Source organism: Suillus plorans, assembly GCF_016647745.1.
Source record: "Suillus plorans strain S12 chromosome Unknown HD556scaffold_32, whole genome shotgun sequence".
Taxonomy (NCBI): Eukaryota; Fungi; Basidiomycota; class Agaricomycetes; order Boletales; family Suillaceae; genus Suillus; species Suillus plorans.
The window spans coordinates 427,280-449,433 of NW_024537416.1; the positions used below are offsets into that span (position 1 = coordinate 427,280).

The window sequence follows — 22,154 nt, forward strand, 5'->3', positions numbered from 1 at the left end:
GGTATCACGCGTTTTATGGTGTTTTGGCACTTGCCTCGTTTCAATAGACGCCCAACCCTTAAGGCTGTTCGCTTCCACGCCTCCACTCAAACTCGTCACTGATTCTAAACGAAGGAGCGCTTTCTTCCAATGCGGCTCTTTTCTTGCAAATATTTTTCTGCAGCCCGACCCTTGGGCCGTTCGGTACTGGGGTGCTGGAGAATCCCTTTAAGCTTACACGTACGGTTGTGATCGAGCTAGGTTTTGACGAGGAATTTGTTGCATTGTTGGTGATATCCTTCAATCAAATTCTGCATAACTTAGACATTTGCAGGGTGCGTCTTCCCCAAGATACCAAAATGATGGAGAAAATGGGTTTACCTTACTTGTCCTCATTACCACCCGTATCCAAACCTCTAGGAACAACATCACGTCTCTCTCGCCCTCTTACTCCAAACCTCAGCTTTGGAACCTCCCCTTATCGAGTTTGTGCACCAGTGCCTCCACAACGGTCTCATCTAACACAGGACGCAAGTCACGAAGATCACAAGGCGCATTTCAGCATCCACCACAGCCGTGCGGGTTTAGACATTCAGCCGAATGGAGAGCACTGATAGTGGGGACTGACGCATCTTCGAGGTCTAATAGTCCTACACAGCTGTGGCCGCTACTGGTACACATCGTTGATGCGACTGGGGACAAATTTGTGTTATATTTCACTTTGGGTTAGGGGATGGCGAGAATGAATTGGGCCGCAAATATGGAAAGTAAAGCTCGAAGCCCCAAAGTGGGTATGTGTCTCGCACGTATTAACACGCTGAATCACTGCTTGATCTTTGATTTCACATTACGCTCCGTGGTCGATGGATAATGGCACTCAGGGAGTTGATGTTTTTGGAACTATACGGATATGATACACGCAGTGGAGGGAATCAACAAAATCAGCGATGCGCCGAGTTGGACAGCCAAGAGACATCGCTCACCCCACTTTCATCCTAAACCACGTTCTATGCCGCCTTCCCACATACAACTACTATTTCTCGTCATAAGCCCCTTATTGAGGAAACGTTGAAGGAGGCTTACGGCTGATGTATTTGAGTCACTTTAGAGGTGATATTAGCGCTTCTAATTAGACTCCTTACGTGGGAGTCACAGGTGCGGGCAAGTATCATCCCCTGCGTTATCTGGAATCCGGATGCATCTTCCGTACGCCGTGTTGGCATTCCCCGACATGGCTGAAGAATTCGACCAGGAATCTTAAATCACGGTCGAGTCGTTGAAGGTCAAGCTTCCGTCAAGGCATGATTTTAGTTTTGCAGGCATTGTGAGTCTTTCTTTCGTTGGATGTTATTTCTTTGTTCTGTTAATGGGATCGTGGAGGTGCTTGAGTGCATTTTTTCAGGCTTTCGAGACGTGCTACTAATGATTGTACTTGAGTGCATAGCCTGCCTGGCCCCAATTTGCGGATCAAACATCAACTTGTCACGGTCTCACTCACCAGGAATTCTAGAGGACGAAGGGTGGTGGTACATTGGGAGGTAACAGCATAAGTTGAACCCGAGCACCCATGCAGGTAGGTGTACCGAGCGTGATGGGGCATTAGTCCGGTGGTATCGGACCGAAAAGTGATGCAGATAGGTCTCCACGGTCTGCGTTGAAAAGGTCCAATTACCTTGCGATCAATAACCTATCAGTCACCAGACATGAACATCATGTTGTTCAATCACGCCAACGCCAGAAATTATCTAAAATCATTATGTAAATAAAAATACCATAAATTTTACAATCAAAACATATTTGAGGAAATTGCAAGGACACTGTTATCAGGAGAAAATATAACCTACTTGTAACCGACTGTATAGTTCCCAAGAATAAAAAATTGTCCGGAGTCTACGAAAGTACCAATGAAAACCACTCCAATCCCTAATCTAGAATGCATCTACAGTATTTCAATCGTCTTGACGTCCATCAGGTCTCGGACAGAAGCCACATCTTTGACCTGCGCAATGATATCACGATCCGACGCGACCCTCTTGTATTCTCCGCCACGCAACCGCGCTAGTAAAAATGCCCCAAAAGGCTGCCCAAGGCGAACAACCAACCGCAATGCCCGCGATTCTAGGTCATCCACCTCCTGATTTACAACAGAACGGCTAGGTGAGTCGTCAGACGGAGACGAGGGCGGCGTCCAATCATCCCTTTCGCTCTCTGTATCGTCTTGAAGATCTGCAAAGTCTGGTGACTCCAGGAGAGACCGATCCCAGGGACGGACGAGCATGAAGGTCTGCTGAGTGGGCCTTGTCCGCAAGAACTGGACGATCGGCTTTTTGGTGCTGATCAGCAGGTCGTCAAGCCCATCTGCCTTGACTTCATATCGAGTCTCCTGGGATGTACTATAGCTCAGACTGACTTGTGTGATACGGAATACCATGCAAGGCAGATGTAGTCTGCAGTTCGCGAAACGAGCAGCGCTCGTGTTATCAAGCCGGTTGTAAAGTTCTGGAGCCAAATCCACAACCATGGGATTTTCTCGCAGGGAAGAGATAGTTGTCTGAATCTGATCTTCGGACAAAGATGGAAGGGCGCGCGGAGGAGGGGCGTAAGAAGTGATATAGGCTGGAAGACAGCTGTTGAACTCGGAAGGTTGTCCGACCCAGCCGAGGACCGTGATGTCTCCCGACCGAGCCACGATCTCCTGCAGGAGCCGCCCGAGCGCGTTCTGCTTCTTCTCCCCGTAGATGACAGGTAGGTGGACACCGAAGATACCAAACAATGAGTACGCGACGTCCTCTTGCAATGTGGTGACGCGAGATGATGCCCATTGAAGTCTCTGTCGGGCGTTGCTCATCCCTGGACGAAAAGAAATCAGGGCCGGTGCATCTATTCCTGTCGCATTCTCCAACTCCTTCATGATTGCAGGGGACTCCTTGTGGTTGGGAGAGCGATCATCAAGATATAATGACCAATCATTCTGATAGAATAATACAACTTTTGGAGCGACGAACTCTTGAAAAGTCCATCCTCGCTGGTTCCAAACACTCCTCGCCAGTGCACCAGCTTGAGATGAAGGAGGGACATCGCAGAGGTAGACGATGGTAAGCGCTGAATGACGATACCAGACGAACATGGAGTTGACAGATTCTTGAAGCTCGGTGTTGCTCCTCTTGTCGATGCAGCATGTGTCCATCCACGCCCAGCGATACCCAGAATTGCGAGCGACCACGCAAAACGACTGAAGTTTCGCGATCCCGCCAAGTCCATTCAACTCGCGCACATCTTTATCCTGAATGTCGTGCAGCAGCACCTCCGTCTCTTCCCACCTGTGTGATAGCAAGACGCAGCGGAAGTATGCTGCTGCCACTTCCTTGATGCGGTCCATTTCAAGGTCTGAGTGCTTCGTTGTGAATGCCAAAAGCTCCTTATACTCTGCACTCGTTTTGAACGCGTATATTTGGGCTGCTCGATCGCACAAAAGACCCGTGAAGGTATTAAGTAGACGCAGCGGGGCATATTCGAGTACAATCCAGACTGCTCTTTGAATGGCGTTTTCTGCTTCAGATGGACAAACATACTGCTGACGCAGATCTGCAGAACGAGATAGGCATTTCGAGATCATGCAAGAGTTTTCCATGGCTTACCTCGTGTCTGAGCTTCGGGAGAATCATCCAACTTAGACAACATGATTTTGAAGGCCTCGATGGCTTCGTCGTAACGTTGCGCGCCACGCAGGGCTGTATGCGTCAACTCATATCCAACGTGAGACGAAGGATTGAGTTCGGCAGCCTATGCATGCATTGCTGAAGTCAACATGGGCTACGAAATGATAGATGCCATCGTACCTTTTGCGCGTCGAGAAGCGCCTCCTCCCACAGCCTTTTCCCCAACTTCACCCTGCTGCGATTGGCGAAGACGACATGGGATCCAGAGTCCAGGTCGATCACCGCCGAGTACAAGTCAATCGCCCTGTCAAAATCGCTTGCAGCGAGGGCAGCATCCCCGCCGATAAGAAAGGGTGCGCTGCATTTCTTCGTAAAAGCTAAGTGAAATCCGAGTGAGGACTGTGGCCTGCATGACATTGCAAACTCCAGACTTACCGTTGGACCATTCAAGGCAGATGGCCCTCGTTGTTTCGTCGACACTGTCCATCATGTATCGGTATGATCTCACGGCATCTTGAAGTTTACCTGCCAGAAGGAGTGCATCGCAACGTTTCTGGTGTGCAGTCAACCACAACGATTTGAGATCCCAGCCGAAAAGCTGAACAAGGGATTTCGTTATGAAAACGTTTCGGGTGTGTGTTGACGTACCACCACCAAATCCTCGTATATTTCATGAATGTTCGATTTCGATGATGAATCACGACAATCGAGAGCGGCAGTGAAATGGTCGGCGGCTTCTTCATGACATGCGCCGCCCAAGGCTTTGATTCCGAGTTGAACGTGTAGATGTGCCTGATGTGCGAGTTGTAAAGATGAGTATTGATGACCAAGCATAGATGATACTTACTTGCACGACACGACATGCGAGAGTGTCGGCATGTGGACAACCGGTAGTGCGTTCTTTGAGGAGCAGGTTTGCTTCGTCATGTTGATCTGCATTGAAGAACGCGATGGCCTAAAAACGCGGTGAAACGGAGGGTATGCGAGGCAACTGCAACATACTTTGATCAAAAGCAGAAAATGGAGGATTTCTGAGTCTTCATCCGTGTACATGGATGCAACGACAAATGTTGCCCTCGCATCTGGGATGCGGCCTGTTCCGCAGAGGGCAATACCCTTGGAGATATAGCCTGTCAACGTGGGCTCGATGTTGATGGACTGTGTCACCATCGAGTTAACCATTCATAAGGGAGCGATGATAGTTCAACAAATCTCACATCCGTTGCATCCTGAAGAGCACGGTCCCAGTCGTTTTTTCGCGCCATAACAAATGAGCGATGAGCATAGGAAGTATGGTTGTTCGGATTGGTGTTGATATCTTGGGTGAGTAGTTCTTCGGCGGTAGATAAGTCTCCATTTACACATGCAATACGGGCAGTCGTGATGGCCAAGATCTGCACGAAACATGCTCGAATTGTGATACATATGAGTCAAAGACGGAAACATGCCTTTGAGCGATGGACGTAGGGAGTATGGTTGTTCGCATCGGTGGTAATATCTTGTGTGAGTAGTTTTTCGTCAGTACATAAGTCTCCATCTATGTATGCATCGCGGGCTGTTGTGATGGCGATAGTCTGCAAGAAGCATGCTCGAATTGTGGTATATGAGTCAGGGACGGAAACATGCCTTTGGATGAGTACCCTGGGGTACTGCCCACTCCGAGATCTTCTTATCGCCGCCTCCGCTGAGGATGTGGTTGCCGTCCACGGAGAAAGTAACGCATTCTATCAAGGATGAATGCAGGAAGACGGCAATGATTCGTCGATCTGAGAGCTGCCAGAGACGAGTATATGTGTTATTACTAGATGCAGATGCGACGAGTGTGCCAGCAGGATGAATGGCAATGGCATTGATCTGGTCAGCGTGGCCCGTCCAAGGATTCCCGACCTGCTTCCATGTTGTGGTATTCCATTCACGTATGGTAGGATCGTCCACACAGCCGCCTGTGAGAAGGCCTGTACCATCGGGCGTCCACGCCAGTGACAAGTTCCATGACTTGTGACCCTTGAACTTTGCGACGCGTTCCCTAGTGCCTGAATTGTAAATTTGGATGTTGTCGTTTGTTGCAATGGCAAGAAGTTCTCCAGATGGTGAATACCGCACGCATTTGACATATGCATTGCACTCGATTGGATCTCCTTGCTGCTCCCAGGTTTCGGTATTCCACAGTTTCGTCATTTTTTCATATGAACCAGTGGCAAGCACTGTTCCATGAGCAGAAAAATCCAGCGAGATGATATCTTCGGAGTGTGCTTCGATTATGATGAGTGGTTCGCCAGTTTCTCCGTGCCAGACAATGACGTTTCCGCTTTCATCACCGCTTGCTATCAATTGTCCATCTCGTGATACAGCCAATGCCCGCACGACATCACGATGCCCTTTTATCTTCTTCAACACAACACCTGTCTCCAAGTCCCACAGACGAAGCGTGTTGTCCTCCGAGCCCGTAACCATCCGTCGTTTATCGGGGAAAACTGCGACTGCAGTTATGCTATCTTTGTGGCCATTGAACTCTTGCAGGGGTATGGTGATTGGAATGAAGTACGACATTTTACTGGATGTTGATGGTGTTGAGCATGGTCGAGGTAGACTTTGGAGTCATTGTGTCTTTGTCTAAGCAGTAGCTGTAGAGGTGCGTGTATTACGCGTTTTATGGCGCTTCACTACCTCAATAGACGCCCAGGACGCTTAAGGCTGTTCGCTTCCACGCCTCCATCAAACCTATTGTCATACTCGCTGTCCTCAATGGTATGCCGTTCCGGCACTCCTGCAGTGCAGACATGCGTCCCACTCTTATCTTCGATTTTTGCAGGATGCATTCAATCGAGCAGTCGGTGTTTCCTAGCCCTCGAATCTGACTATCTATCTATCTTGCATTGTATTTTTTTCTGAATCGAACAGCTACTCCAGCACATCGCCTTGTCACTCCTTCGAATGCATGCAGATAGCTTATTGAAATATCACCCTTCATCCCACCGACTCTCGAAACCTGCTTGTGCACCAAATTTCTCCCCTCTGGCATGTCAACAATTCTAAACAGAGGAGCGCTTTTCTTCCAGCGCGGCTCTTTCTCTCTTTCTAGCAACATTGCGACGAGCCTTGCCCAGTCCTTGGGCCATTTGGTATGGGGGTGCAGAATCGCTTCAAGCTCACTCGTACGGTTGGTTGTGATCGCGCTAGGTTTTGATGAGGAAATAAGTGCATTGCTGGTAATATCCTTAAATCAAATTCTTCATGGCTTGAGCATTTGATGGGTCCGTCTTCTGTTCCGACTTGAACTTGATACTGATGTCAGAAGCGCCTTCACTCCCTTCTCTGTCTGACGAACAGGCGTATATGTATGTATCTGCCTTCAAGGCGGACTCTTGAGTGTCCCTTGTGATTCAATCGCGGCTGGTGATCAACTGATGGTTGACCCTCACTTCCTGCGTCACTCGAAGAACAGTAAGCGAGTCGTTTTCGACCCAGGAATACACAAACATATAAAAGAATTTGCGCCTATTGCAACAGAGCAATTCTTACCTGACGTGACGCAGACGGTGGCAGAGTCTTTGGAGTCTGGTGGAGTTAGCCCTTCTTGACTTGGTAGTCCTGATCCACCTCAATTGGGATCAGTGAGCCGTTCAGCGTCCGAGGTGATTAAAATGTTCCGATTCATCTTGCCTCAGCATCGGAGATCCCAGGATGCATGTCGTGTCGTCTCGTGATCGTCGCGACTCGAACCTCCGTCCTAGGTTAGAAAAGACTGTCGTGGAGGCACTCGTCCACGCTCTCGATGTAGGGAGATTCAAGAACTGGGGTTGGGAGTAGGAGGACGAGAGACACCTGATGCTGTTCCTAGTGGTTTGGGTATGGGTGGTAATGGCAAAGAATAGAGAAGCAAGGTAAACCTATTTTCTCCGTTCAAGTCGGAATGAATTCGACGCAACCTCACGAATGAAGAGGCTCGGACTAGGAATGAGAAAGAGACTAGGTAGGATAATAGTAAGGAAAGTGTACGTAGGTCTGTAAATAAGAAAACCCACCTCAATTTCGGATCAAAAGACTGAGAGATATTGTTTGAGCGGAAAGGAATTAATATGTTAAGACGGTGAATTAAAGGTGAACGTGTATGAGGCATGTAACGAGAAGTGATTGTGTATGCAAAAGAAAAGGTATGAGAGTGACGTATCTTAATATGTAAGACTCAAACGCACCTGCTCATATAAAGCAACGACAGTAGATAGGGAAAGCCAATGGTCAGCTGAATGTTCATGTTTCCAGGAAGTTGGATTCTTGATAACACCATACGTCACGCTGGTTACCTGTTTCAACCACACCGAGTAATCCTGAAAATTCCAGATAATGGAGTTGCTGTTCAGTTTTACAAGACTCCATACGAATGAAGTGATGTTACCTGGACCGAGCCTGAAGTTGTGTGCTGGACAAAAGATAACACATGGACAAGAACAAACACTAACATTCTTCGGTAACTTGAAGACTTTGTAATCGAGTTGTTGAACGTCGCACTCCACTGGATTTCAACAACTTGCAAGAACTCACCCCAAATTTTGACATCATAGATGAACATCTGCAGTCAGCATTTGCATATTCGCGCCATGAATGTAGCCCAGAAAGCAAAGATGAACGAACACGAACTGACAGCCTAGTCAATTAAGGTTTAAATCCTACATACTTCCACATCCGCAGATCCGGGTGGATTGCCATCATCATTGTCATCGTTCCAGCGGATTGAGAGTCTCGTCGACTCCTCGAACCGTAACCCGTCTGACAAGCGCCTAAGGATCAGAACAGGTAGTACCTTGGCTGTAAGCCACGTTGATACTACGTGAGATGATCAAAGCATACCTCGTTAAAGGCACAGCTAGATACGTTCTGATATGTCCTCAACTATAGCAACGACCAGACATATCACAAAGTTTGCGCACGGAAACTCGACCGCTGATCATATACGGTTAGCTCCACAACGAAGCTTTGATCAGGTGTTGACGACGTGGAAGATGCATCGATGATCGGGCATGCGTATAGCAATATCATGATGTTGATGTGCTCTGATATACTACTTATATCATTGCTCCCGCGGAACCCGTGATTTTCAAACACCGACCTGAGTCACGATGCTTGATACCAACTTGCACTGTGATACTTACTACTGACGATGATGCTACATATATGGCTCTGCTCGTAGATCTCATTCATGAATCACTCATCTACGCAGAGAAATCGAACTTAGCTAGAGCCTACTGTGGTCCAGGAGCAGGTCGGTATCGCTGTCTAGGGCGCAGCCGCACTGCCCTTGGCAAGTACTAGAACCCAAACCAGACAGGGTGCGCGCCGCACTTACTAAGTAGTAGATGGGAGTTGTCAACTAACGCTGTGTTTTCAAACTTAGGGTAGACTGGACAAGACCAAGGGCTTCGGTCTGGCTCTCGGGGATTCCTTCTCTGGAGAACTATCATTAGCATTGCGCCGAGTCCGTTTCTACTGGATCTCCGGGTCATAATGGCTATCTTAAAACCACCTGAAGGCGTGAACAAGCTCCCAGTGGAAACACAGGTGGAACGTGTCAGTAAGCGCTGACCAGTGGACTGGTGAGTTCTTGCTTGCGGTTATACTGATCGTGGTGCTTTTACATGGTCATATCCAATGTGACGAAATACTTTCCTACATCATTATATAACGATATTCTCTCCTCACCAGCTCCCTGATCGGCGGTCAATGCATTATTTTCATCTTACGAGGTCCTGAACAACGCACAGGATCGGTTTGATTGTCACCGGCGTGACTGGCCCATCAGTAAATTTCGTTTCCTTTCTCGTATCTCCTATGGCAATGTGCCAATGATGCATCGGCATGTCAACGGCATCGCTTGGCGTCTAAGGGTCATACTAATACTCATAAGATAGACCTAAGACGGGACAGCTTCTCGATGCCCACGACCCATGAACAACTCTGCTAGTACACCGTTTCATATTATCGATGATAATATGAGTGTGCTGTTTGCATTCCAGAGTGCTCATTATTTAGAAATAGCATGCTTTACACTTCTGGTTTATGATCTACTGACTACCTTCGGAGAGGAGGTGTGTGGTGGCTCATAGCGTTGTCAGGACTTCCCTTCATCATGTTTGCATCCCAGGTTGAATATTTCTGGTCCGGTCCATGGAGTTTATCCCGGGTTTTGTTTTTCTTGGTGGGTGTGGCTGTATTTTCTCTGAAGTGAGCTCTTATCTGACAGAGCTACTTTAGAACCGATACCTTCCACTTGTCGCCATGATGTAAGTCCAATCAGCTGCCGCTCAAGGGGTTGTCCTGACATTTATCTGGTTTCGGACATCGAAGACCAACGAATGTTGGTGAGTACTATGGTTATTGGCTTCAACTTTTCAATGAATGATCGAATGTCTCAGCTCTGTTTGGGGCCGGGATACCAGCTCAGGTTTGATAATTTGTTTCTTACCATTAAATGCGCTCACTAAGTCACATCACAATCAATGATTCTTAGTCGTAAGGCTAAAATTATCCTTCTTAATGGCACATGAACTAATCATTGCATTGTTCAAGGTGCACTCATTGGATCCGCGCTGCATTTGAACTTTCCATAATCGCAATCTGCGTCAACCAAGGTCCTAGTGGTCTCATATAAGTCACCGTAGATTGGCTAAAACATCGCAATAACAGGAATTCTCCTCCTCCGTGTGTGGTACATGTACTCTCATAGTGCCATTGCGCGAACGGTTGCATGTTTCAGCTATGCAGCATGCGTTGTATCATCCCTCACAATGATGGGCTTGAGCCTTCCATTCCTGCAGTCAACCACGGAATCTCTGCAGCTTCAGCGGCAGATAACAACCATTCCAGGATGTTCTGCGCCTTCACCATCGATAATATGGACAGTTTTCGTTCCAAGTACCATCATCCACATGATCTTGTTTGGATTCACGATCACACGAATTATGAAGGTCTCTCGTGACTTGCGGATGGATCAATTGATGCAACGTTTGGTACGAGAGTGAGTTCCATTCTGTGAGTAGTATCCTCAGCCCACTTACCAATTGTTCAGTGGTGGCCTTGTCTTCTTCGTCTCGATGGGTGAATGATGAATAATTCATGCACCCGTCAGCGCGCTAATTAGAACACAGCCTCAGCCACATTTTCCGTAGTCGGTGCTCGTTTGACCAAAGATCCTGTCGTATGTTACCTATCTTTCTCTAAGATCGCCTGCGTGGCGCCTAATACTCCGAGATTACAGATCAACGGGCCAGCAACTTGGTCAAAGTGAATTTTTCCACTCGCATATTTCATCAATGTTTGCTAAGCAGCGTAATTCTTTAGCTCACAGCTAGCGATCAGCGCAGTTGCAGTATCTCGGCTTATGCTCAGCATACACTCCCTCGCTGGGAAGTTGAAAATCGATCAAAATTGGTTATTCAACCCGTCTGAGCTCAGTAGGGTAAGGTGGTGGGCCGTCTCTAGTGATTATGGCCGGAGCATTGTAGTCGAGATGGACACACATGAACCAGTAGCACAAAAGGTATGATGTTAGCTGTGACATAATAAACGGTATATACCAATCAAATATCACCTCTGATGACACAAGTTAAGGAACATGGTCAAATAGCCAGGGACACTAAGCGAGGAGTAATAGTTAGTGATGTCCCTACTGTGATATGCTGGAAAGCGTGCTGGAGGAACAGAGAACTAAGGGCCGTGGCTAAGCCAGGGTGAGGCATCACAAATTTAAGTCAGAATGATGACTTTGAAGGTTTGCCAAGATGCAGGGGGTGTCATTTCATTACCGTTTGAAATTCAACATGGGTCTGCCCCAATAAACTTTAAATCTGTGAAGCCCGGGGTACTGGGGCCCTCCCTATAGACCGTCCTAAACGCGAATAAACTCAGTGACTTTGTACCAACGATATCCACTGACATAATCTTACCGTGCAGGTCAATCCGTCGTCCAGCGCCTTTCAATACTACCGTTCCTGTGCTTCACGGATCCCTCGTATACTTTCGCGTCCTTGCCTTGTTTCTACAGGCACCAGTGTTTGGATGCTTTGAGACGAGCCGAATAAGATGAGCCTGACGCTGGCAATGCTCGCCACAGGGACAGCGGCGGTGTCTGTTTCAACATCAACGTACGACGGAGTCCCGGGCAACTGGCGTCCAATGCGAAAGCCCCCTCAAGAAATTTTCATTTTCGAACCCTACCTTCTGTGTTTGTACCGTCTCGTTGGACAGCGACCATGTCAGGATCCGTAAATTTGTGAGGAGCTACGGAAAAGAAATCATGACCGTCGTGCTTAAAGTCTGTCGATCAGTGTTCAGAACGTTCAGCCCGGACCAGTACAATGGGTGATACGGACTGATTTGTGTCGGGACTATGTATTTCACGAGTAAATGAAGATCTGTTCTGAAAATTGTTCTAAAACTTTGGTCCTGTTTGCACCTAATAATATTAGTTCTCGCATTTAGCCACACATCTGATCGGATCGGATCATCAATTTGCAGTTGGAGGCAGCTTGCAATGTCGAATCTCGATCCATTCATATTACACCTTGCACTCATACTTATATTATACACTGTGCACCTCACCACTATTTATTTTACACCGCCTCTATACCTCCAGTCACTTCAGTCACGCAAGCAGGCGCACACCACCTACATAAACCTTTCCGTCTATTCCAGGTACGGGAAATGTGCTGAGTCCGCAGATTGTACCCACCGTACCTTCGGGATATGCTGAAAGAAGGGCTCCACGACCATGTCGTGTGCTTCATCGTACCTTCCGTTGATGAGCAATGTCGTCGCCCAAGCCTGTCCACCAGGCACTGAGGCATTGGGTCGAGCCTACACAAGTGCTGCTTGTAAAATTCGTTCGTTGTGGCAATATACTCTGGATCCGTTGTTGTATCCACCGCCTCGTGCTTATTCAACGCATACTGTACTTCCTGCGACAACCCCTTCCTCAACTCGTTTGCGGCCTTAACCCACAGCATTGTACTCGCTAGCAAATCAACAATCACCAGTTTCCCGAGGCCTTTTGGTTGGCGGGTTGTAAACTCTGATGCCAGCATCCCTCACCAGCTCTGTTCAAGTACGTTATAGTTGTCATGGATGCTTAAGTGGAGGTTGTGTAGCTCGTCAACGAAGAGCTGCACAGTGTGGAAGTGTACATCTCCATTCTTCTTTGGGAGAGGCGTGGCCCAAAGCGTCCATTGCCGAGTTGATCATGAAATATAACAGGTACGTCGAAGAGACGCGTAAGCTCGGAGAGGATGTCGAGGTATTCGTGGGTTGGACTGAGACCGCCATGAAGTACTACATGCATTCTGCAAACATTGAAGACAAGAGTGGGACGCATGTATGCACTGCAGGAGTGCTGGAATGGCATACCGTCGAGGACAGCGGGTATGGCAATAGGGTGCATTACAGTGATGGAGGCGTGGAAGCGAACAGCCTTAAGGGTCCTGGGCGTCTATTGGAACCAGGCAATGAAGCACAATAAAACGCATAACACACGCATTATAGCTTAAACAAAGACACAATCCATCCAAAGTCCATCTCGACCGTGCTCAACACCATCATCATCCAGTAAAATGTCGAACATCATTCCAATCACCACACCCCTGCAAGAGTTCAATGGCCACGGAGGCAGCATAAATGTAGTCGCAGTTTTTCCCGATAAACGACGGATGGTTACGGGCTCGGATGACAAAACCCTTCGTATATGGGACATGAAGACAGGTGTTGTGTTGAAGATGATGAAAGGGCATCGCAATTGGGTGTCGGCATTGGTAGTATCACGAGATGGGCAATTGATAGCAAGCGGTGAGGAAGGCGGAAACGTCATCGTCCGGCACGGAGAAACTGGTGAATCACTCGCCAAAATCGAAGTACACTCCAAATGTATCTCCTCGCTGGATTTTTCTCTCGATGGAACAGTGCTTGCCACCGGTTCATATGACAGCAAAATGACGAAACTGTGGAATACCAAAACCTGGGAGCAGCAAGGAAATCCAATCGAGTCTGATGCATTTGTCAACTGCGTACAGTATTCACCATCTGGAGAACTTCTTGCCATCGCAACAGACAGACATATCGAAATTTACAATTCAGGCACGAGAAAACGCGTCACATCATTCAAGGCCCACATAGGAGATAACTCGTCACTCGCGTGGACGCCCGATGGCACACGCCTTCTCACAAGCGGCGATGATCTCGATCCTACCATACGCGAATGGGATACAATAACATGGAATCAGGTCGGTGATCCCTGGACGGGCCACACTGACCACATCAATGCCATTGCCATTCATCCTGCTGGCACGCTCGCCGCCTCCGCATCTACGGACAAACGCATGCGTCTCTGGCGGCTCTCAGATCGACAAACCATTGCCGTCTTCAAGCACTCATTCGAAGCGATATGCGTCACTTTCTCCGTGGACGGCAATCACATCCTCAGCGGAGGCGGCGATAATACGATCTCAGAGTGGGCAGTACCTCAGGGTACTCATCCAAAGGCATGTTTCCATCCCTGAGTCATATACCACAAATCGAGCATGCTTCTTGCAGACTATCGCCATCACAACAGCCCGCGATGCATACATAGATGGAGACTTATCTACTGACGAAGAACTACCCACGCAAGATATCACCATGGATGCAAACAACCATAATTCCTACGCCCATCGCTCAAAGGCATGTTTCTGTCCTTCACTCATACAAACCACGATCCGAGCATGTTTTGTGTAGATCCTAGCCATCACGACAGCCCGTAATGCGTGCATAGATGGTGACTTATCTACTGCTGAAGATCTACTCACCCAAGATGTCAACAACGATCCCAACAACCATACTTCCTACGCCCATCGTTCATTCGTTATGGCGCGAAAACACGACTGGGACTGTGCCCTTCGGGATGCAATGAATGTGAGATTTGCTGAACCATCATCGCTCCCTTATGAATGGCTAACTCGATGGTGACACAGTCCATCAACATCGAGCCCTCGTTGTCAGGCTATATCTCCAAGGGTATTGCCCTCTGCGGAAAAGGTCGCGTCCCGGATGCGAGGGCAGCATTTGATGTTGCATCAATGTACACGGACCAAGATTTACAAATCCTCCATTTTCTGCTCTTGATTAAAGTATGTTGCATTTGCCTCGCGTCCCTCTCCACTTCATCGCATATTTCAGGTCATCGCGCTCTTCAATGCAGATCAATATGACGAGGCAAACCTCCTCCTCAAAGAACTCACTACCGGTTGTCCACATGCCGACACTCGCGCATGTCGTATCGTGGAAGTAGGCATCACGCAGCCACGCTGAGTCATCTGCATCGACGCTAATTTTTGCAACTTGCATATTAGGCATATCTACGTGTTCAATTTGGACTCGAAGCCTTGTGTAGCGCACGTCACGACGAAGCCGCTGTCCATTTCACTGCCGCCCTCGACTCCAGCAATTTACCGTCGAAATCGGACATTCATGAAATTTACGAGGATTTGGTGGTGGTACGTCAACACACACCCGAATCGCTTTCATAACCAAATCCCTTGTTCAGCTCTTCGGCTGGGATCTCAAATCGTTGTGGCTCACTGCACATCAGAAACGTTGCGATGCACTCCTTCTCGCAGGCAAACTTCAAGATGCCGTGAGATCATACCGATACATGACGGACAGTATCGACGAAACAACGAGGGTCATCTGCCTTGAATGGTTCAATGGCAAGTCTGGAGTTTGCAATGACATGCAAGCTACAATCCTCACCCGCATTTCACTTAGCTTTTACGGAAAAATGCAGCGCGCCCCTTCTGAGCCGCGGAGATGCCGCCCTCGCTGCAAGCGATTTTGACAGGGCGATTGACTTGTACTCGGCGGTGATCGACCTGGATTCTGCATCCGATGTCGTCTTTGCAAAATGTAGTCAGGCAAAGTTAGGGAAAAGGCTGTGGGAGGACGGGTTTCTCGACGCGCAAAAGGTACGATGGCATCTATGATTTCGTAGCCCATGTTGACTTCCGCAACGCATGCATAGGCTACCGAACTCAATCCTTCGTCTCACGTTGGATACCAGTTGATGCATACAGCGCTTCGTGGTGCGCAACGTTACGACGAAGCCATCGAGGCCTTCAAAATCATGTTGTCCAAGTTGGACGATTCTCCCGAAGCTCAGACACGGGGTAAGCCATGGGAAACTCCTGCATGATTCCGAAATGCCATCTCGTTCTGTAGATCTGCGTCAGCAGTATGTTTGTCCATCTGAAGCAGAAGACGCCATTCAAAGAGCAGTCTGGATTGAACTCGAATATGCCCCGCTGCGTCTACTTAACACCGCCACGGGTCTTTTATGCGATCGAGCGGCCCAGATACATGCCTTCAAAACGAGTGCACAGTATAAGGAGCTTTTGTCATTCACAACGAAGCATTCAGACCTCGAAATGGACCGCATCAAGCAAGTGGTAGCAGCATACTTCCGCTGCGTCTTGCTGTCACACAGGTGGGAAGAGACGGAGGCGCTGCTGCACGACATCCGGGATAAAGATGTGCGCGAGTTGAATGGACTTGGCGGGATCGCGAAACTGCAATCGTTCTGCGAGGTCGCTCGCAATTCTGGGTATCGCTGGGCGTGGATGGACACATGCTGCATCGACAAGAAGAGCAACACCGAGCTTCAAGAATCAGTGAACTCCATGTTCGTCTGGTACCGCCATTCAGCGCTCACTATTGTATACCTATCCGATGTGCCTCCTTCATCCCAACCCGGTGCACTGGCGAGGAGTGTTTGGAACCAGCGAGGATGGACCTTTCAAGAGTTCGTCGCTCCGAAAGTCGTATTATTCTATCAGAAGGATTGGTCATTGTATCTCGATGATCGCTCTTCTAACCACAAAGAGTCCCCTGCAATCATGAAGGAGTTGGAGGATGCGACTGGAATAGATGCACGGAGCTTGATCTCCTTTCGTCCTGGGATGAGCGACGCTCGACAGAGACTTCAATGGGCGTCATCTCGCGTCACCACATTGCAAGAAGACATCGCGTACTCATTGTTTGGTATCTTCGGTGTCCACCTACCTGTCATGTATGGCGAGAAGAAGCAGAACGCGCTCGGGCGACTCTTGCAGGAGATCGTGGCTCGGTCAGGAGACATCACCGTCCTCGACTGGATCGGACAACCTTCCGAGTTCAACAGCTGTCTTCCGGCCTATATTACTTCTTACGCCACTCCTCCACGCACCCTTCCATCCTTGTCCGAAGATGAGATCCAGACAACTATCTCTTCGTTGCGACAAAATTCCATGGCTGTGGAGTTTGCTTCGGAACTCTACGACCGGCTTGATAACACGAGCGCTGCTCGTTTCGCGAACTGCAGATTGCGTCTGCCTTGCATGGCATTCCGTGTCACAGAGGTCGGTCTAAGCTACGATCCATCCCAGGAGACTCGATATGAAGTCAAGGCAGACGGGCTTTGTGACCTGTTGGTCACCACTGTACAGCCGATTGTTCAGTTCTCGCAGACAAGGCCCACTCAGCAAGCCTTTGTCCTTGTCCATCCCTGGGATCGGTCCCTCCTCGAGCTACCAGACTTTACAGATCTGCAAGACGATACGGAGAACGAAGGGGATTATTGGACGCCGCCCTCGTCTCCATCTGACGACTCACCTCGCCGTTCTGTTGTAACACATGAGGTGGACGATCTAGAATCGCGAGCATTGCGGTTGGCTGTTCGCCTTGGGCAGCCTTTTGGGGCATTTTTACTAGCGCGGCAGCGTGGCGGAGAATACAAGAGGGTCGCGTCAGATCGTGATATCATTGCGCAGGTCAAAGATGTGGCTTCTGTCCGAGACCTGATGGACGTCAGGACGATTGAAATACTGTAGATGCATTTTCCTCTGAAAATTAGGGATCTGAGCAGTTTTCATTGGTACTTTCGTATATATCATACTACATGCATATGCATTGGACTATAGTTTCCTTTCAAAGCAGACCCTGGAGACCTATCTGCAGCATTTCTACGTCCGATACCACTAGACTAGTGTCTCAGGCTCATCACCTACCTGCATGCATATTGGTGCTCGGATTCAACTTGAGCTCTAGTCTCGTCACTTCCCGATGTACCATCCTTTGTCTTCTAGAAGTGCGAATCGTGCAGAAAAACTGTCGTACCAGGGTGATCAAAACGTCACAACCACGAGCATCCACGTAACCGGCACTGTACAGGCTACTATATGGCTGTTTTGCACCGCATTTAGGAAAAATGACACCCCCGTGACATAGTCAGAGGAGAATCCCTTACACCACAGAGGTATTTTGACGACGTGGTCTTAATGACCAAACTGATGGTCACACAAATGCCAAAAGTGTGTGGGCAGAGTATTTTTTGCGGATCTGCTCAGTTCTCTACATGAGCCCCTGCCGTATACTGTGCCATTGTGACAGCTGGTATTTCCATGTCTGGTTAACGACGGCCATGCATACGATAGGATAGGTTATAACTTACTAAATGTACCTGAATCGGGACCACCGATGCATCCTGCCTCGCCTCCTTGCTCTATGTATATCCTCAGCAGTCTGCACAGCCCGCTAAATGAAGGATGCACCGCGACGGAGGTGCCCTTCGCCCGTGCACAGCATGTTAGTTGATCGGGAAGCTGAGCATCCAAGCCTGCAAGACCCATCTCTATGATATATTCGTCTGCTCCGTGTCTTCTTATCTCTTCCACGACTTCTCCGGCCTTCTGAAACTTAGCCCAACTCTGATAATGCTCATCGTTGGCCAGATCTATGGGTCCCGCGAATTGCACTCTTAGTACCAGCTACGGCATAGATTTGGTGTTTGCAACGAGTTTTCCTGTGAACATTGTGCATAAATGACGCTTGGGTAGCCGACTTGAGTGAAGCCAGATATCGAAAGCTCAGAGGACCATTGTTGTAATGACCGCCGTTACGGTTTTGTCAGGGACATGGGGTGATAAGATATCAGGAGCGCGTGGTAGTCTGCTGTCTCTGGGAAACGACGATTGGTGCTCTGTTGTTCTAGGATATCCATACTCTCTGACACGATACAATGTCCGTTTCGGAAGCAAATGCATGCTGGTAGATCGGATAAGTCCATACAAATTAGCATTCCTCGCGCTATAATCAGGAAGATGCCATTGTGGTACTCACTCATTTCCTTGCAGCTCGGCAAATCTCTCCTTGGACAAAGGCCATCGGTGATGTTCATTTCTGGATATGCTCTCTCCGTTGACAGAAACCAAGGGAACCTGTGCGGTGTCGACATCTGAATCCTCCCGGTATCATTCTGGGAATTATACCTCGAAGGAGATTCACGCGTCGGTGGCGAACTTGACTTGTGGAGCTGGACTGGGCAGGGATGAGAGAGCTGTAGTAGGAGCGAAGCAGCGAAGTGTATATTCTGAATGATTCACCGGGAAGGAGGGAGTGTTGGATAAGCTAGAGCTGAAGCGCTGACTTTTGACGAAGCAGTTGAAGCCATTTTGCTACTCGGCCCACGGAGGCGCTGGTAACACCCAATAAGAGCATTTGAAAAGCGCCGGCGTCCTTGATCGACGTGTGTTGAAAATTCAGATCTGGTGTGATATTAATACCCGTACGCAACACTTGGCACAGTACTTTAACATGCACGTTTCGTGCTGTGATTAGTTAACAACGTTTCGACTCAAATGAGTTGCAGACGCTCCTCTCTCTGCAGAGGCTGTGTGCGGCTGACACGACATATTAGTACAAAGGTGACCCTGACAGCTCAGAATATTTTTTTCAATCCCTTTCTAGCCTCTACCTAGGCTTTGGCCCTTGCCATAAGCTAGTCTATACAAAATCATCACCTGACAACTCTCAACGTTCAACGTTCAACGTTCAACCTCGCCTCTGACAACAACGAGTCGGTATCGTAAATCCACGCCTCCCAAGTGTGTATACTGCGCATTTCGTATATATCCTTCGACTCATACACGTCACTCATTGCCAAGGGCACCTTACATTTACCTCAGTCCCGCCGAATGAGCACCGCAGATGCACTGACATGTCTGGCGATTTCGCCCGACGGCCAGAAAATTGCTAGTGCTACTGCTCGTTCGGGGGCGACTATTACCGACATATCATCGAAGAATACGCATCAGTTAGAAATGCATGCAGATGCAGATGCACATACGCACGTCACTGCTGTAGCATGGTCTCCTGACGGACGAAAAATTATATGCGTATTGTCAGACCACACGATACGTTGCTGGAATATTACTTCAGCACGCTCTGTAGGACCACCATTTGGAGCACACAACGACCTGATCATCACTGTGGGATTTCTTCCTGACTCATCTCACGCAATAAGCTTGTCAAGGGATGGAGAGTTGCTCGTATGGAACACAGGGAACGGGATAGTCACTCAACAAGTAACAGTGTCAAATGCTTCTCAAACCATTTTCGTGGCGGCTCTATCTGTCGATAGTAGTCTCCTCGTTACTAGCGATACAAAGGAAGGCGTTGCCTGGGGGATACCGCAGTGTGCCCGAATAGCGGAGATCGCACTTCCAGATATACCATTGCTTCAAGCCGCTATTATTCCGAATGATCGTCCCCGAGTGGTGCTTGCATTTGGCAACAGGTCCTTCTGGATATGGGACGCGAATACAGGAAAGCATGACAATGCATGCTTCGAAGGCCTTGATAAAGATGATATCCCCCTTGCCATGGCGGCTTCTCCGGATGGCAAGCTTTTGGCGCTGGAAATTGACGGCGACATCGATCACCCCACACATTTCTATGATATGAAGGGCCACGAATTCACTACTTCCAACATGAAATGTACCCATCCATTTGCATTCTCACTGGACGGCAAGTTTTTTGCAGCCTCAAGCGTGCCCTCGGATTCGAAGGATGGCTCTTGTAAACCAATTATCCGTTCAGTGGAAGAGGCAAGAAACCTTACATCGCGCGTTCGATTCTGACTACTAACAAAGTGAACTAGATTCTTGGTCCCAGCCCTCTTGATGTGAGATCTACGTTTATGGTAGAACACTAAACTCATGGTATGCAACAGTTGTCTGCAACGATTATTCCGAAAGACAAAGGAAAACAACGTTCGTTAGGACACAACCCAGCGTTCTTCGATCAACCGCCACCTTCTGGTAATGCAAAAGGTCGCCATGTAAGACGTCCCGGACTCGAATTCAAGTATATGCTAAAATTAATTTGTTAGATTCGATTTGGATCTGGACCCTCGTCGAGCTCGGTTCACCAACAGGCCTCCACCGGTCGGGAACGGCGTATCTCACCTCTTTCAAAAATTTGGAAACGGATTCGTTATCCTCGGTCTCCCGAGGCAAGGGAAGCTCAACAGGTGTCCTCGAGATCTGCCAATCGGGAACGGCGCATTCCACATCTTGCCAACATCTGGACGCGCATTCGTCACCCTTCATCCCACAGGGTGGTGTCGACTGTCGATGTACCAGCCGCACAAGCTAAAAGGGTACGTCCAGCCTATTCGTTCTCTATAGCACATCTCAGGAAATCCCCAGAGGATTGTAGTTTCGCGTCCGCTTCGGACAGCGACGGCTCAGTCTTCTAGTAGTACCAGGGAAAATGCCCGATCGCAGATGATGTCGACTGAACAAGGCTCGGCACAGTCATCTAGGCAAGCCGGTCGACTAGAACATACGCAAGGCCATATCGATGTAGAGGACCGGACGAGCATTGATTCAGGGATGGTCTATGCGGAGCGTGATACCCAGAGTGTCAAAGCGCATGGATGCTGGAATATTTTCTGGAATTGGTTGTGCTACAAAGGTGAGTTTCTTCACATCTGAAGTGGACGTAGTTAATTCATGCATTGTATCAGCGTTCTGATATTGCTCCGTCTCCTGGACCCTGGTTGACTATGTTCTATGTATGACATGCGCTATGTTGACATGGCAATCGTTGTAATGGAGCTGGCCTATGATCGTGGCGATTAACGAACTAAGATAGAAGGCCGAGAACAATCCCCATGGTCACTAACCCCAAAGGATGTTTTTTATGGGTTCAAATTCAATCTTGACGTGGATTTTTGATTCCGCTCCTGCTTTTGCCGCTTCCTCTCAGCGAGTGTCAGCAAGCTCAAATATTCATTTCGCCGTGCTCCCAAGCGAGCAGCATCTCCCACTTGCGTGCAAACGGCAGTATTCACCCGCCGTCCAATTTCGATGCTAAGCTGCCTGGATCAGTATTACATAGTATTTGCGGGTATCACGGTGATGTGCGCAGCCGATTGCGCAATCAAAGCTGAAACTAAGATCAAGATACGTAAAAATGTGTTTCGAACTTGTCCTTGAACACCGCCGCCAAGGTTCCAGCATTTGTCTGCCTTCATAAGTTTGCCTACACAGGTACACCGCTGTTCACTATGATTTATTATATTTGGCGCAAATTCAGGTCGTAACTTATGTTTATCCAGCGGCCCCAAATAAAACGAGCACTGCACTTGCTAATGAGACCGGCAGACCTTGGTAGATAACGGTT

The 22,154-nt window shown here is 48.5% G+C and overlaps 6 protein-coding genes across 6 annotated transcripts; 3 read left to right on the top strand and 3 right to left on the bottom strand.

Moving 5' to 3' along the window:
• Positions 1 to 1,736: 1,736 nt before the first annotated feature.
• Positions 1,737 to 6,188, bottom strand: HD556DRAFT_1527682 (uncharacterized protein; the record flags this gene model as incomplete). The annotated part of the gene is made up of 10 exons (XM_041309355.1): positions 1,737 to 3,564; positions 3,618 to 3,762; positions 3,819 to 4,015; positions 4,074 to 4,236; positions 4,287 to 4,430; positions 4,486 to 4,593; positions 4,641 to 4,796; positions 4,856 to 5,032; positions 5,102 to 5,212; positions 5,289 to 6,188. 10 exons carry the CDS (start codon positions 6,186 to 6,188, stop codon positions 1,919 to 1,921), a joined length of 3,747 nt encoding a protein of 1,248 aa, XP_041159680.1. The 3' UTR covers positions 1,737 to 1,918.
• A 2,952-nt stretch (positions 6,189 to 9,140) lies between these two features.
• HD556DRAFT_1308905 (uncharacterized protein) lies at positions 9,141 to 11,366 on the top strand (the record flags this gene model as incomplete). Its single annotated transcript, XM_041300207.1, has 12 exons — positions 9,141 to 9,207; positions 9,672 to 9,721; positions 9,778 to 9,831; positions 9,888 to 9,916; positions 9,943 to 9,994; positions 10,049 to 10,077; positions 10,203 to 10,264; positions 10,320 to 10,650; positions 10,702 to 10,730; positions 10,802 to 10,830; positions 10,981 to 11,172; positions 11,244 to 11,366. 12 exons carry the CDS (start codon positions 9,141 to 9,143, stop codon positions 11,364 to 11,366), a joined length of 1,047 nt encoding a protein of 348 aa, XP_041159681.1.
• A 770-nt stretch (positions 11,367 to 12,136) lies between these two features.
• HD556DRAFT_526039 (uncharacterized protein) lies at positions 12,137 to 12,950 on the bottom strand. The gene has a single exon (XM_041310871.1). It carries the CDS (start codon positions 12,713 to 12,715, stop codon positions 12,245 to 12,247), a length of 471 nt encoding a protein of 156 aa, XP_041159682.1. The 5' UTR covers positions 12,716 to 12,950; the 3' UTR covers positions 12,137 to 12,244.
• Positions 12,951 to 13,114: 164 nt separating this feature from the next.
• On the top strand, positions 13,115 to 17,634 carry HD556DRAFT_525963 (uncharacterized protein). The gene is made up of 10 exons (XM_041310870.1): positions 13,115 to 14,161; positions 14,214 to 14,339; positions 14,394 to 14,570; positions 14,630 to 14,785; positions 14,835 to 14,942; positions 15,008 to 15,151; positions 15,202 to 15,364; positions 15,423 to 15,619; positions 15,676 to 15,820; positions 15,873 to 17,634. Exons 1-10 carry the CDS (start codon positions 13,238 to 13,240, stop codon positions 17,516 to 17,518), a joined length of 3,786 nt encoding a protein of 1,261 aa, XP_041159683.1. The 5' UTR covers positions 13,115 to 13,237; the 3' UTR covers positions 17,519 to 17,634.
• HD556DRAFT_1479962 (uncharacterized protein) lies at positions 17,635 to 19,137 on the bottom strand (the record flags this gene model as incomplete). The annotated part of the gene is made up of 6 exons (XM_041308607.1): positions 17,635 to 18,092; positions 18,139 to 18,454; positions 18,563 to 18,731; positions 18,807 to 18,921; positions 18,956 to 19,023; positions 19,070 to 19,137. 6 exons carry the CDS (start codon positions 19,135 to 19,137, stop codon positions 18,031 to 18,033), a joined length of 798 nt encoding a protein of 265 aa, XP_041159684.1. The 3' UTR covers positions 17,635 to 18,030.
• Positions 19,138 to 19,235: 98 nt separating this feature from the next.
• HD556DRAFT_526044 (WD40-repeat-containing domain protein) lies at positions 19,236 to 21,879 on the top strand. The gene is made up of 8 exons (XM_041310872.1): positions 19,236 to 19,390; positions 19,445 to 19,572; positions 19,631 to 20,572; positions 20,626 to 20,649; positions 20,698 to 20,805; positions 20,857 to 21,126; positions 21,176 to 21,443; positions 21,496 to 21,879. Exons 3-8 carry the CDS (start codon positions 19,661 to 19,663, stop codon positions 21,501 to 21,503), a joined length of 1,590 nt encoding a protein of 529 aa, XP_041159685.1. The 5' UTR covers positions 19,236 to 19,390; positions 19,445 to 19,572; positions 19,631 to 19,660; the 3' UTR covers positions 21,504 to 21,879.
• Positions 21,880 to 22,154: the final 275 nt, after the last annotated feature.